At 39.7% G+C, this 15,477-nt stretch overlaps 1 protein-coding gene across 1 annotated transcript in view; it reads left to right on the top strand.

Annotated features, from left to right (window-relative positions):
• The first annotated feature begins 6,356 nt into the window (after positions 1-6,356).
• The window catches only part of CPXM2 (carboxypeptidase X, M14 family member 2), a 78,724-nt gene continuing 69,603 nt past the window's right edge, over positions 6,357-15,477 (top strand). Inside the window, exon 1 of the mRNA XM_074875491.1 lies at positions 6,357-7,358. Within this exon, the coding sequence (XP_074731592.1) occupies positions 7,031-7,358 (328 nt within the window). The 5' untranslated portion in view covers positions 6,357-7,030. The remainder of the gene's footprint in view (positions 7,359-15,477) is intronic.

Raw genomic sequence — 15,477 nt, 5'->3', positions numbered from 1 at the left:
AGCTGTTAAATTATATTGGCATATCTGGTAATGTAAGTCTGACAAGAATCTTTGATGCCTTCTGTATGACAAGTGAAAACTCATTTCAGAGCTTTTTTTTTCCCATAAATTATTGCATTTTCACTGTTTTTGTAAGTGAATGCATTATGGAAGGTATTTCCAGCATATTGTCAGAAATATGTGATTACGAAGATAAACAAAATCAGCTCTTCCCACCTTCAAACAAATACATTAGTTATAAATAACGAAACTTCACTAAATTACATGGAATTCATTTGACTTTGGACATAAGATACACAGAGACATAGTTATCATATGGAAGTATTATATTATGTGTTTATTTGCCCAAATGAATCACAGCCATGAATACTACTTGTATCTGAAAGGAATAATTCCTTGCTGTTCTGTCTTTAAAATGCAATTCTTAAATACAGAAATTTTAAGGACTACTCTCTGATGACGTTGCATTTGCCAGCTCTGTTGCATTTAACATGACAAAGGCTACTACATTTATGTGTCTCCTTCAGCTCCCACCAGACTGAGAAGTCCATGACTTCTCAGGCTACACTTATGCTGTGGATATTGAAGAAATCTCAGGAAAAATGGTCTTGGAGTAGGTTGCAGACAAACTCCACATTGCATTTCCCTTCTGCTGCTTGGGATGTGTTAAACATACTGCTCACACTCCACATGGCACAAGTACGGCAATTTTGGTCCAGGAAATACCAGACTGAAATGTGAGAGTCATTACTTTTTGAAATTCCAATGTTGGCAGGTAGGTGATGTCCATGGGAATTTGTTGGAAGTGGCTGTTTTCATACAAGTAAACCAAAAAGGACGTTCCAGTCGCACATCACCAGCAGCCTGGCTGTGTGCACAGTGGGGCATTTCATCTCATTTTCTCAAACTGTTCCATGGAACTACTGTCATCCAGTCATCTCTGCTGTCTTAATGCTGGCTCAGTCTTACATGCATATAAAATTTACCCATTTTTGAACAATGCAAAAAACTCTAAACCACTGACTAATGCAGACCTGCAGTCTTTCAAATACTGACAAATCAACCAAAAATGAATAGAGTTAGAAAAAAATAGTATTAGTTCTCCTTTTTGTATTGCTAGCATTACAGTTTTTTTAATCACAAGGCAGCCTCTTCAGTCCCTTTCCTAGTGATAATCCTGCTGGCTTTGATCCAGCAGTGGCTGCCAAATGCCAGGGCAATGTGTTGTCAACATAAAATCTACGGGCATTCTGGGGCATGAAGAAGTGTAGCTCTCATCATAAAAAAAAAGAACTATTGCATTCTTTGCAAAAATGCCAGAAATTCTTTTTGGTTTGTTTATGTCACTGGTTAACGTCGTCTTTCTTAAAATGGTTTCTCCTCATCCGTTCAGCACAGAAGCAAAAAGTAGAGAAAACTCTGGAAAAGAGTACGTAGAGATTTTTAATTTCTCCAGCAGAAATGTACTGATGCAGATACATCTGATCTAAATATCCCTAAAAAATAATGATGATGGATGCAGTCTCTGCTCCACATTCAAAGCATTTCTGTCATTAACTGAGTCATCACCTAAGAGGATGACTTTGGGATGCTCAAAACATGAAAATCCCACAGTTACATTTCTTGCTAAGAAAAGGGTTCGTATAGTGAAAATAATATCATAGCACAGGGAAGTATAAAAGAACAAGGAACTTTTGTTTCCATGGCAATCTGAGCTTCTTCTCCAGACACGAGCACAAAGGCAATATGCTGAATGATTATCCGAAGGTCACGTTGTTCATACAAGAAAAGTTAGAGAGAATACACTGAGCTAATTTCCCCCGTCAGGATGCATGTTGCTTTTCTAGCCAAGTTAAAATAAGCAATTGCTAAAGGAAATAATTGTCTTCATTAATGTCATCTGTTTATTTTAAAATCTGTTTTCCTAAAGGAAACAGCAGCCTGCTCATGAGGGAGGGGAGCATAACTGGCTGTTCTTCAGACTTTATGTCATTATTTGATACGCTCAGAGACAAATGTTAAGATCCCACTTATTTTTGACATCCCTCACCTGGTAAAATAATGACATTCCCTTTAAAGTCAAACGCCTCTTATTAACAAAAATGAGAAAAATGTCTCCATATGAGACTTTGTTTTTGTTTCCAGTCATTTTTGCAGTAAGAGCCTCTCTTTCAAGAATCTGTCTTATCAACAAGTGCAAATAGGCTTTTAAATGCCTGGAAACCCCAGGGATGCACGCGGTGTAGGCAGGTAAGCAGAAGGACAGCTAGCTAGTATCTGTCTCTGCTACATATGTAAGAAAAAGGCATCTAAGAGACACATAAATGTTGAATGCAGTTTACTTTATATTTCTCAATGTCAGTTTTAGGTTTCCATTTCCTCTGAGATGGCTTGACCTTGTTGACAGCGGGGCTAAATGCTTTATGCACAAAAGAAAATGACTGTTTAAAACGTGTAATTCTGTTTTCTTGCTGCATTCTGTGCTCCATGATTTACTACCGGTCTGAAGTACAAAGGAACAGAAACTTTACTAGTGTTCAGAAGGGGAGTTATTTTTAGTGTTGTTTTGTTGCCAAGGCATATAGAAACCTTATGTTCTACCTCAGAAAGTTACCATGGAATGGCAGTGAAAGAGGGATGCCTATTTCTTCATCTTTTATTTTCAACCACAAAGCCTTTTTCCAATTAAAAAAAAATGATGCACATATTCCAAAGGCAAAATTGCAGGAATTACCAAGCAGTTTGAAGTTGAATTAAGCATAAAGGTGCAATCCTTGATTGTGTAGTACAAATACAAAAGAAGATCTTGAACCCGGACAGTGCTTACACATACAACTCTACCTCCCTTCAGTAAAAATGCATTCCTGAATCTGAAGTTCATGGAGTTATGGCTGTTGACTACCAGACAGGGAGAAACAAGGCTGCAGAGGTGGGAGGGGAAAAGCGTGACACATAGAGCCTATTTCTCACAAACACAAACACTAGTTCCACTAAAGCCATATATTGTCAAAATGGTGTATGTGAAATAAGAGCTGGGAAACACCATCCTGAGGCATAAGAATGACAGGAAAGGGTGGCTTATGCATGTCCTCTCGCCGCTGGCACCTGAACATCTCCAGCCTGGGGGTGACATGGAGACTGGCCAGGCTAAATTTTGCTGTAGCTAGGGGTGAGGGGGAGCTGGGAGCACCTCCTGTTCTAGGGGTGTTGTTGAAACTGGCTCAAAATACACGGCTTGAGAAGTATTAACTCAGCTTAGAGGGTGAGACATCACCTTTTAAATAAATACATCTTTGGGAACAGAGGGGGAAAGCCCTCCTCGTTTGCAGATAACAAACATTATGTTTCACTTCAGCAGGACAAAGATTTAAAGGAAAGTGTAGAATGACTTACACATTATCACTGGCATTGGTCCAGGAGGGGAGGATAATGCTAGTTACAGTTGTTCTACAAAAATATTAGTTTGCTTTATCTCCTTCCACATCGACTACAAGTTTTTAGAAGCTATTGTGATACTTCACAGGCAAAAATAAGGAACAGCCCTTAGGCCAACAACATCTGAGCTTTCAGTGAACTTAATACTCCCGTGCCACTCTAAGAAGAAAAAACAACTCCTTTCCTGTAAGTTGCGTGTTGCTAGGATGCTGACCGAGAGAAAAAAATGGTAAAAACATCTTATGGTGAGGAAGACCAAAATTCTGCCTAGATACAGACTTTTGTGTGGTTCCAGCTGGCTGAATTCATGCGCCCCAAAACCAGAGGTGGGTTGGGAAGGAGCAGCAATACATCCATACCCACAGGAAGTATTAAAATGTAAGAGAAATAAATATAGGGGAACTGGTTATTGACACAGATCAAGATACAGGAATAGAAATTGATAGGTGCATTTGGGTGAATAAATCTCTTTTAAAGTACACATGGAGTGAAAAGAGAGAGTTATTTGTAGTGACTGCAGGAGGTGAAGGAGTGGATATGGCACTGCCTGATGTTCTGCAAAGTTTTCACCTGCAGAAGTGGAGGCGTGCAAGCAAACCTTGAGCCCCTCGCTGTGTCCTGCTGGGTACATCCTCGTGGCTGACCACAAATTGCTCACCAAGCATCTCCTCTGGCTGGGGTGTCCCCAGAGGCATGCTCTGTCGTGGCTGCTCCTGTTCCCAGCAACGCAAGCTCACATGATGGCCTTTCACCTCAGATCACTTGGTGAAGAGGCCCTTGCAGGGACTCTCAGCTAACTGCAATGCATGGAAACTTCACTGAGATCGTCACTGCTTTCTTGCATTTGCTTGTAATCTGCCAGCAGATTCAGAAATTATTAAGAGTGAGATGAAAGAAAGATGAAATTGCTGGCAGATGATTTGGCCAGTAATTTTGCCACCAACACCTCACTTAAACAACATGAACATTCAGCAATGAGTTTTTGGATACGTGAATAATAAGGTATTGCGATGGGTGATCTGGGTAACATTTGGGTGGATATTTGTGTCACTTAAATGTATTTTTTTACATGTATTAAATAAGTACAGGTCTGCTGTTGGTAGGAGAATATATTTGCTGCTGTACTATATGCAGCTATAGTCATGCATCTACATATGTAGAGCTACTATGCATACTCACCTATTAAAGAGGTCCAAACCCAATATGACACATGGCTATAATATATAGGATAAACTAAAAAAAAGTCCACATGGTTGTCTCTTTATAAAAAAGGTATTGTATGGGAGAGAAAATACATGATGTTTACATGGATACATTATTGAAATGTACACATGTAAAGTTGCCGAAAGCAAATAATGTAAAATTCCCCCAAATTGCATTCCTCAGTTCTTTAATTAATGTACACTTGAATTTATACTTTATGAACATACTTCTTGTTATGCTTGGAAATGTAAATCCTCTTCTGTTTCTAACCACTGCAATGAGTTAAATAATAATTTGCAGCTAAAGCTCCTTTAGTTACTAAAAAAAATAGGTCATTAATGATGTCATGGAAAAGTCCATTTTTCTCTTACTTCCCTAGGTATGTCCACAATATTTGCAAAAGAGTGACTGTGATACAAATGGAAACAAAATTATACACATTTTCTGTAGCTTGTGCTCTGCCCTCAGAATTTAGGACTAAGGGAGGAGAGGACTGGATACTTTGGAAAGGGAAAACAAAGTAAGAACATCTGTGAAATCGCTAAGACGGGATATCCAGGATATTCCGCCTGCCACTGAATACAGAGAACAAGCAGTCTGTTTCACATACCATAACCAGTGGGTCTTAGCTCCCACATTGCACACTCTGTACCAAAGGTGACAAAGCCATCTATTCCAGATAAAACTATCTGAAAAGTTTGATGGGAAGTAGTTTGTCATCAAATTTTATTTTTTTAATTCAGTAAAGCAGTGAAAAAGCAAAGTATATTTTATTCTAGGTTTAGAAAATGAAAATTTAAAATAGAAAAAGACATAGTTTTCAGATTTTAAAAAATGTAAAATTGAAGGATGAAAATAAAATTGCTAGTGAAAACACATTTTCATTTGTCTAAAAGGAAGGACAACAGACACAATATAATCACTAAAGTCCTTTTGGGATAGTGACTAAGAAAGCAAAGATGGTCGTTAAATACATGGGACTGGATCACCCATAGTCTGGAAACCAACTATACCAAAAGATGTAGGTACTGAGATATTAAATTATGGTTATTATGGTATTAAAGTTATGAGAAACACACACATGATTGCAAAGGCAGAATAAAGAGTGGGGTAACAGATGTAATACTTTCTCCTAGATGACTGAACAATGACAAGAAATACAATATACATGATGAAAATATAAGCTGGTATTTTCAACACGGGAGTAAGGATTCGTATTTCATGTGAGTCAACTGCTGCACATTTCCTTCAGCACCGAAGGTTATTTTAGAGGTATGAAAAAGATGAAAGATAAGTTTTTATTCTCAAATTGATTCCATTAACAACACTGGGTTGCATGTGTGCAGCTCTTAGCACAATACATCCTAATCTGTTTAGAAGATGTTTCAGAGAGAACAAAAGTCAGGACCACTCCAAAAAGAGTGAGAAAAAGGGCCACTGATGAAACATGTCCTTCCTTGTTTTCAGCTGGGCTGAGTCCAGGGAGTTCCCTTATACCCCAGGAGAAGCCTCTTATAAACTGGCACATGCTATGTGTTGAGTTATAGTAGTTATATATAATTTACATAACTTTATATATATAAAAACTATATATAAACTATATATAACATATATAAACTATATATAACATATCTATATCAACTAATATAAACAAGGGAGGCTGAGACTGGTGCTGGAGAGGGATTCTACATTTGTAAAACCTAAAAGGAAAAAAAAAAAACAAACCATGAAAGGGAATATAGCACAACATACATGGAATGAGGATTATTTGCCACAGACCACATCACACATCTCTTCATGTATGCCCAGGGTCAAAGCACAGGCAGATGCACCCTGCCAGCCACTCTGTATGCCCACCCCCATCTGCACAGCATCTCCTGGGGGAGGGAAACACTTTTGTAGGCAGGCTGGGAGGCAAAGGCTGGCTGCCAAGTTTACTTTTCTTTGAATAAATGCTCTCTTGGATCAGCTGCATGCGGGAAGACTAAAGAACTGTTAGGGGATTTAGCTGAAACTGGCTTGTAACTCTGTTTTTGGAAGAAAGCAGCAACAACAACAAAAAACAAAGAAGAAAAGCAGCAAACTAACCGCGCTGGAGATCCCACCTGCCAAACGCCGGTGGAGCGGAGTGCTTGTCCGTCTGTCTGGCTGGTGAGCCCGACGATCACATGCATCCCCGTCCGGCCCCCTCCCTCCGCAGCCCTCCGTCCCGCTGCGTTCCTCGCAACTTTTGCGAAACTAGCCCAAAGCAGAGGCACTTTTCGCAGGCAGGCTCCTGTAGCCCTCTGCGTCTCCTGGGGGGAGTTTGCCAGCTGCCAAGGCACTCTGTTCTCCCTGTTTCCAAATAAAGTTCTGGGACTTGCAGAGGAGATTTCTGCAAAAACAAACGATAATGATTGCCCTTAGCAAGAAAGGCTCATGTTCTTCTCAACTCTGCCTCGCTCTCTGCGCCTTTGGGCTGGCGTTGCTGGGGGATGTGTCCCAGGCTGTACCCATGGACGATCAGGATTATTACTTGCAGGAGATTAGCAACAGGGATCATTATTATTCCTTTCCATATCCCGGTGAAGAGTTTTTTCCTTTCACGGAGCAACCTGGAGAGGAAGGACCTATCCGTGCTGCAGAGACAGAGGAGCACCCAGGGTTCAAACCGAGCAGGAAAGAGTTAAAACCGAAGAAAAGCAGCAAAAAAGGAAAATCCATTCTTGAAGCTCCACCAGGTAACTTTCCACCTCCTCCTCCAGAGCTTGGAGTCTGCTGAATCTCATGCTGACTCTGACTTTTAGCATTAATGAATATCCAGTTCATGGCAGTCTTGGTAATAATAACAATAAATGTGCTCGTGGTGATGATGATGACAACACATTATTAAAAATTAATCTCACAGAACAGATTTACAGAACTTTTATAGGTTTTTTTAACCCTTTCTTCAGCAAGTAAAGAGATTTTAGAGTGGTAATGTATTAATTATGCTGCACTCTAGCTAGTATATGGACTTTTCCTTCTTAATTTCATCTGACAACTGGCTTGCTGTTAAACCTGCTGTTCTATAAGCAAAAGGAGAGACAGATTCCATAGTAAAAGCTGATTGTATATGGTGACACCTTACTTTATCCCTTGTCATTGTAATCTAAGAGTGGTTCCTGAGTTAATTTTACTTATAAACCTGTGAATTTCTTTGAGATTTCACTTTAAAGCCCTCCAGAGGAAGATCTGTAAACAAAGATCTTCCTGTAAAAGATTAAGCCATAATAAGCTAAGTTAATTATTGACCTGTAAAGAAATTAAACAGCAACAAAAATGCCTTATAATAAAAAAGGCCATCCTTAATTCCATTTTCTATTTCCTGCATTTAATTGGATGAAAATATGCAACTATTAAAGTTTGCAGAAACTTGATCAGCTTTTACCAGCCAGTTGTTCCCATTAAGACCTCACTGTACCACCCTGAGAGAAGAGCAATTTCTTCCTATTTCCTGAGTGTAGGGAAGGTACTTTACTGGTTTGGGACACTTAAGAGTGAGTTTGGCCCATGAACTTTAGAGTTGGAAAATTTGGGGCCAAATCCCACTCCCCTACAGCTCTTCACTTCAGAAGGAAATTTTAATGTTAACAGCTGGAGCATATGGCACAAAGTCTGCAATTTAGAGCCATTAATACATGCAGTACAGCAATACAGATCAAGGGTTGTAGAGTGGCTTTAACTTTCTCCAGTTACATCTAGCAAGTAGTAAACAAAATATTTTCAGTTTAATGTTAACACTAAGAGAAATTAATTTGCTTTTGATTAGCAAAGATACAAGCTTTTAGAATAATAAATAGTGCTAAGAAAATATAATTTCTGAAACCTGGAAAACCATTTGTGGGGCAGGCAGCTTGGATTGCTAATGTAACTCAAGGCAGAAGTCAAGGATGACAGCAAATATACCTTGTCCAGGGGAGCAGAGACACAAGATATGTCTGCCTATGGCTCGCTCAGGGGCCAGCAGCTGAGCAGTAGCTTCCCAAGCAGATGGTACTGCCTGGACCGTTTCAAGGACTGGCATACTAAGTTTATTATCTAACCATGGGCAACACATAGATTTTAAGGCTACCTAATTAGGTACCAGACTTTCTTCTTCACTGTGGTGGGGACAATACAGCTTTCCAGCCTGCAGTGGGATGTTCTGCAGTTCAGCTCTGCTTTCACCTTCCCTGTTGGTGTTTTTTTGATTTCCTCAGCATCATAGCTTCACACATACTCCACCAAACACAACAGTGATGAGGATAGCATCTAATCTGTGAGGTCAGTGTTCATTTATCTTTACAGACAGGCATCTACCTTTTTCCCAGCCATTGCTCTGAGAAGGCTGCAGCTGTACCAGTAACTGCCTCCATCGTTGTGGAACACTCATCCCTTCCAAACCTCTTTTTGTTTATGCGCTGTAGACACAGCAGTACAAAATTCAAGCTATACGACATGGCTGAACTACCAGGGGAGTCCACTGAGGTCTTACAGGTAGTCTGAATTTGGTCATTTCCTAAGAATGTTTGATTCTACAAATGGAATTACATTAATTTTTCTATATAGGTAATTATGGAATTAGAACGAAAAAAAAGACCTCCTCAAACCTTCCCCAGAAAACACTCCATTGTGTGCCAACCAATTGACTTGTGCAAGTTTTATCTTCTAATTTATGGCTTTTTACTTTCCACCTTGCCTGACTGAGTCCAGGGAGTCCTTTTATTTCTGTAGTCAGGTGACGTCCTTCCTCAGCCTCCTCCACTTCCTCGGCATGGTCAAGCACAAGGTCAAGGGGAGCACAGGAGAGGCTCGTGATGCACCACCAAAAGCAGCTGGAAATAGCTCAGTCCCTCCTTCCACAGCAGGCACACACTCTTTTGACACAGCTGAGTTACCAAGCTCCAAGCTTTCACCAGCCATGTGCAATAAGAAGTTTCAAAGCCTATGAGCTTTTAAAAAAATATCCAGAAGTACAACAAACAACTGATCGGCTCCACCAAACTTTTGTTTCTTGTTCCAGCGCTTCGAGGCTTGACACCAGTTCAGCAAACTGGCTGTTAGATTACTTTAATATGGGAAAATTCAGTGTATTTCTTCAGAAGCAACTGAACTATTTTAACTGAATTAGCCATAATAAACCCTAAGGCAAACACCCAACAAAGCGAATGGTTACCATTTGTTAAAGATGTAGGTGAAACCAGGAGGTTTTTAGCAGGAAGTGTCAGGTGATTTTAACTGCAGACTGTTAAAAGTTCTGGCTATAATATTTGAAATTTCTCCTTTCTCCTCTCCCAAAGGCAGGCAAGGGCCAGGTCCTGCCAGTGCAGTGACTCCAAAGCTTAGTACCATGTCACCATGTCACCGGAGATCAGTTTGAAGTGAAGATCTGAAAATCTGGCCCCTCACAGAGATGCCTAAATAATGATACATACCTATAATTTCTCATATTTGGCTTGTTAAGAGGACAGCTAGAAATAATAATAGCAGTTGTCAAAGAGATATCCATGAATATCCATAAATCTGACTGTGTAAATATGTGTTTTGTGTATATATATGTACATTTATGTGTTTATACACATATCCGGAACTGGAATTCATTTATTGGACATGCAGTAAATACAAAAATTTGGGTTTTGCGAGGCTCACTGGCAGCCGGGGCATGCGGGATTAATTAGTTGTAACAAACAATAGCCTGGCTGCGAGCTGGGATGAAGAAAGCAGAGGAATGGGAACGTGTGATCTGCCCTTTGGCTGAGCAGCTGGTACTGATCAGCCCTAGCTTTGAATCAAAGTTGAAATCAAACATAGCAGTCTGAAGGACACGGCACATAACAGATGACACAGACTCAATTTATTTAAGTTAATTCCTGAAGGTGGTGAGAATATAGATATTTTCAATCTGTGAAATATTAATGTAGAAAGAAATCCTATTGATGCCAGTGGGGTTGCAATGTGTTGGGTTTTTTTAAAGTATTATTAGAATCAATATTTGCAAATACTTGATTCAGAGAACAGTTAAAATATCAGCCTGCCTTCTTGCCTTTTAAATGACTCATAAAAGAAGTGGTACTAGGTCATCCTTGGAAGGTAAACAGTTGGATTGACAGGTTTCTGTATATACGTATTTCCATTTTCTAATTCCATCCTTGTTTGTTTAGGCCTCTATCCAAAGGCTGTTCAAATCAATGGAAAGTGTCTTGTTAATGTCAATGTTTTTATTTTATGAGGCCTTTAATAGAGTTTAATATATACAGTCTCAGCTACCATCTGTGGGGCAGATCCCTACAGATGGTTTGCAGGTCTGTCTGCATCCAGGCAAAAATTCATCACTGAGAGGTTTATGGAGTTCAGGTCCCCACAACCACTGATCAGTGCTGCATGTTGCTCTGCACCATGACTGAACAGTTCCCCCTGTCAACACTATTGCACCCAAATCTGCCACAATTATGTCTGAAATTATTTTGATTTTATTTACAAAACTTGCTATAGTAGTTCTTGTTCTGGCCACACCTCAATTCTGAGTGACTTTAGAAAATAAAGGAGTAATGTTTATTTATATGGCAGTATGCAGAAAGGGGTTTAGTGCACATTTATTTTGTATCTCACAGGTCTTCTACTGCTTGATCTCTACACAATCCAATGTATGTGTCTGTACAGTAATCATGATTTCCTTTGTCTTTTCTTATCTGTGGCTTTCCCCAGGCTTGATGAAACTCTTCAGATGCATCACTCTTGCCCTGTATTTGTTTATTTTTTTGTAATGCTGCCACCCGTTCAACAATATTATTCTTAAGCTTTTTGGTTTGTGGGTTTTTTTAATTGATGTAGGGCACAGGAATCTCTTGGATGGGTTAGGACCTCATTGGACCACATGTCTGAGGAGGAGTCAGTGAGGGAAGGCAAGAAGAGGATAAAATGACCAATGCAAGCAACCACAAAAATTATCTTGCAGAAAGAATGTGAATGTATAAAAATAGACTAATAGTACATTAATTGAGGTGTTTATCAAGATGTGAGATAATGAAAGCTTGGAGAGAGATCAAGGAGTGAATAAGGAGGAAAAGCTGAATCATAGAGATATTACTCAGGAAAAACTGGAAAGATTTTGGTGCAAAATGGTGATGAAGACCTGAAGAGGGTGTGAAGTTAAAAACATGACAAGTTTATGGTGTTACTGGCATTTGAATGGTGAATTTGTTCACTAGGAAGAAAATATGAGAGAATGATATATAAGGCATTGAACTGGTAGCTGAAAGCACTTAAGAGGTCACCAAGATACACCAGGTTTTCAGCTAGAACAGAAGGAAACATAGAAGGAAAAGGTAGCCTGTGAATCAACATCGCTTGCCAAAATTGTGGGTTTGGATGGGATTAGCTAGAGCAAAGATGGAAAGGGGGGGAAGACTGAAAACAGGCAGGCTGACGGCATACCTGGAGAGTTAGGAGGAAGTCTAGGAGCAAAGCGAGTCCTACAGTCAAAGTTTTCCAGAGACATTTGAAGTCCAGCGTGTTGAACTTTGCTGGCATGTTGAAGGTGTGGTAATGCCTCAGAGCTCTGTCTAGGAAGAAGTCATTAGAAACACTGGCAAGGTGCCTTTGAGTGGAACGCAAGGGCTGAAAAGCCAGACAGGGCAGGAGACTGGCGTGGGTCTGGCAGGGAGGAGAGCCAGCTTTCGGCAGCGTGTCAGGGAGATTAGAGGGAAAGGTGTGAAGAGAACTGGGGCAGGAGCAGGAAATACAAAAGAGATTCAGGGGGAGCGGGAAACAGGCATTTGGGTTTGGGAGCCGAATCAGAGGGTAAGATGAAGGTTGGGGATGACTGCGTACATAGGCTGGTAATTAAGTGAAAGCTATTCAGTGATAAACGACTCATATAGGAACTAAGAAGAAATAAGTACAGAACTACCCATATGATGGGTAATTATCAGCACTGCTGTTTTGTAGCCCATTGGTATCCTCTCTCTTAAACCTTGGCTTCCATTCCTGAGAACCCAGAGAAAGTGGAGCACTCCTTTGATCTAGAATATAGATTGAAATTTTAAAGATTTTGCTTAAACTTCTTATACTAGCAACCTTTAAGAATGAACTCATTGGCCCTAGGACCATATACCCTGAATTTTAGTATCATGTCCTAATTGCTAGATGTGACAAGCAAAGATGAAAACATGTGACTTTTAATGAGCTTTTTTTCATCTACCAGCTTCTATTTTCTCCTCAGCACTTCTGCAAATATGTAGAATAATTAAATGTAACATAGTCCATTTAAGAGCCCATCCATTAAAGAATGTCACAACAAAAGAGGACAAAGGATGACCTAAGAATGAATAATGAGCAATGCCCTCAAAACTGGCCAAACCTTTTTGATTAGCATCCTTCCTTACCCATGGCTTCAATGAATAATGTAACATGAGAAAAAAAATAACAGAGTAAACACATTTGATTATGTGAGAGAAAAACATTTTTTATGATAATTCTCCTAGCAGTCTTCTCTGAATTCAAACTAATTTTTAAGGTGAGAAAAATACCTCTTTAAAAAGGGACAGTTTCACTGAGCAGATTTTAATAGTAAGAACCTGCGTCTAGACTTGTTCCTGAAATGCCAGCATATTACCAGTCACTCATTATTTGAATTCATTCTTGGTTTTTAATGTTATTCTCTGTTCAGAGAGCTGGCTAGACAGGTCAGTCCGATGGTTCACAATCAAATTTCACTTATTTCTATTGGTTTTGGAATGAAGCCTTCTGTCAGCTATGTGAGCTTAGAATCTGTCAAAAAGATGAAGTAGTGGAAGTGGAAGGTATGGTGCAGAAGAAGTAATTTCTTGAATTTTCAACATCCGAACCTTTTCTTCCTGGGGTTTTTGACTCTTGCTCAATTCATTGTCTATGCAAAAAGCAGACTACCAAAAGATTTGTTGTCCAGGTACAGAGTTGAGATTTGATTGTCATATTCACACATAGTAGTTGCTTGTGCTTGTGTTATTATTATGTAAAGGATATATTAGATCTGGTCTTGTTGTCAGGCTTCTGGTAAGGTTATGTCTTGTGGTACTGCTTGTTTTATAAAGGAAGGCTTTTTGAAATGAACATATAAATATGTGCCTTTAACACGAGGCTTTTGAGTACTCAAGGAAAACGGGAACAAGCAAAGCTCTGATGTATCCAAACTTATTTCCCTTTTAAAATCCAGTGATTACACATGCAAAACACTCCATAGCCTTTACTCAGCTCAAACATTCACCAAGAGAAAACAGAGGTGATAGGAATAATCACTCATGTTAGAAAGAGACAATCACCTTTAATCTTTCTGTCCCTGGGAGCTACCTTAATGGACAGTTTGGGCCTCTTTAATTCAAGAGGCCATGAATCAAAGAGAACATTCGAGTTTCCTTCAATTTTGCGTGGGATTTCATTCAGGGATGGCCATGGCTGTCGTATCTGTGCAGTTACATCTCCAGTGTAGAAGTTACTACTCAGCAACCTGCCTGATCACACTATCCATGCCAAGACAAGAATAAAGTGCATGAACAGTGGAATAAGGGTGTTTAGAGGACACTGTGGCCAGCCCCAAGATCGGTCTCTAAACACTGCTGCTGTGTGATTATTTTCCTGATGGGGACTTCTTTTCCACAGCTGATGCTGATCACTGAGCACATCTCCCTCTTTCAGGGGCTAATATTGCTCCTCTGGAAGCCTTCCTCTGGCTGTTTCTGTTGACTACAAAAGGTGTTTGATGGGGTTTTCACTTATCTGATCAAGCAATGAAAAACTCCTACATTAAACCATTAGTAAACTACACTGCAATGTTAATGTATTACTTCTGATGCAAACACATTTCTAATTTCCTTGTAGCACAGCAAAAGGAACATTTATGATTTCATTCCCCTGTGATTTCACCTGGATGTGGGGAAGAACAGGGTATTCTGGGTGTCTGCTGTGTGCTGGAAGGGATGGAACACCATCAGAGGGGAGCAAGGCATTTTATTTTTCGTGCAGTCACCAGGCAGTGCTAAATCAACTTGACAGGAGTAAAAGGAAAACCGTTTCTCTTTTCTACCCATAGCTAAAAATGGCAACAAAAAAAAGGTGAGAAAAACAAGAGGGGGAATGAAGAGATGCCAGATGGTGACTCTGAGAGTCAGAGTGCCTATGAAGACATCAGAGGAAGTATGTGGGGATCATTTAAAACATCTTTTGAGTACTTGGGTTTAGCTGTTAATCTCTCTAGCCCTTTTTGAATTAAATTACAGAGAATAGTCTGGTGAGTCTGCTGATAGACATCTTAAGTCCTCTTTTGGACATAAAATACTTCCCTTCTGGTCAGTAACATACTGGTATTGGCAAGCAAGGGTTTGTACCATGTTATTATAGGTTAAATGGAGATGAGGAAAGATAAGGGTTTCATTCCATGTTTCCACAGTGATCTACATAATTTTCTAAACACAAAGAGGCTTTAAAGTGACTTACTGATTCTGGAGGGGTGTTTGAAGGATCTGCCTTATAAATGGGAATCAGACCCAATACACTGTAAAGTATATATTACAAGAATGTATTGTAAAAAAATATATGAGATACTACTACTATGTCAGAGGTGGAGAAACACATTTTACTCTCGGATTAGGAAGACTGAATGATTTCCTATTCTGACAGGAGTGAGCCCCAAACCTGCACTGCATGGTCTGTGTGGGACTGCGTCGCAGTTTGTCTGCTGGCATTTGATATTGCAGAGAATCACAAAAAAGTTGGCAAGCTTCAGCAGACCATAGTGACTTCCAGTACCTATTGCTCATGGGTGAAGATGAGTATCTAATTTAGTAGTGAAAGCATCCAGATACA

This window comes from Strix uralensis, chromosome 7, assembly GCF_047716275.1.
Source record: "Strix uralensis isolate ZFMK-TIS-50842 chromosome 7, bStrUra1, whole genome shotgun sequence".
Classification (NCBI taxonomy): domain Eukaryota; kingdom Metazoa; phylum Chordata; class Aves; order Strigiformes; family Strigidae; genus Strix; species Strix uralensis.
This window is presented reverse-complemented; position numbering and strand designations above follow the sequence as displayed.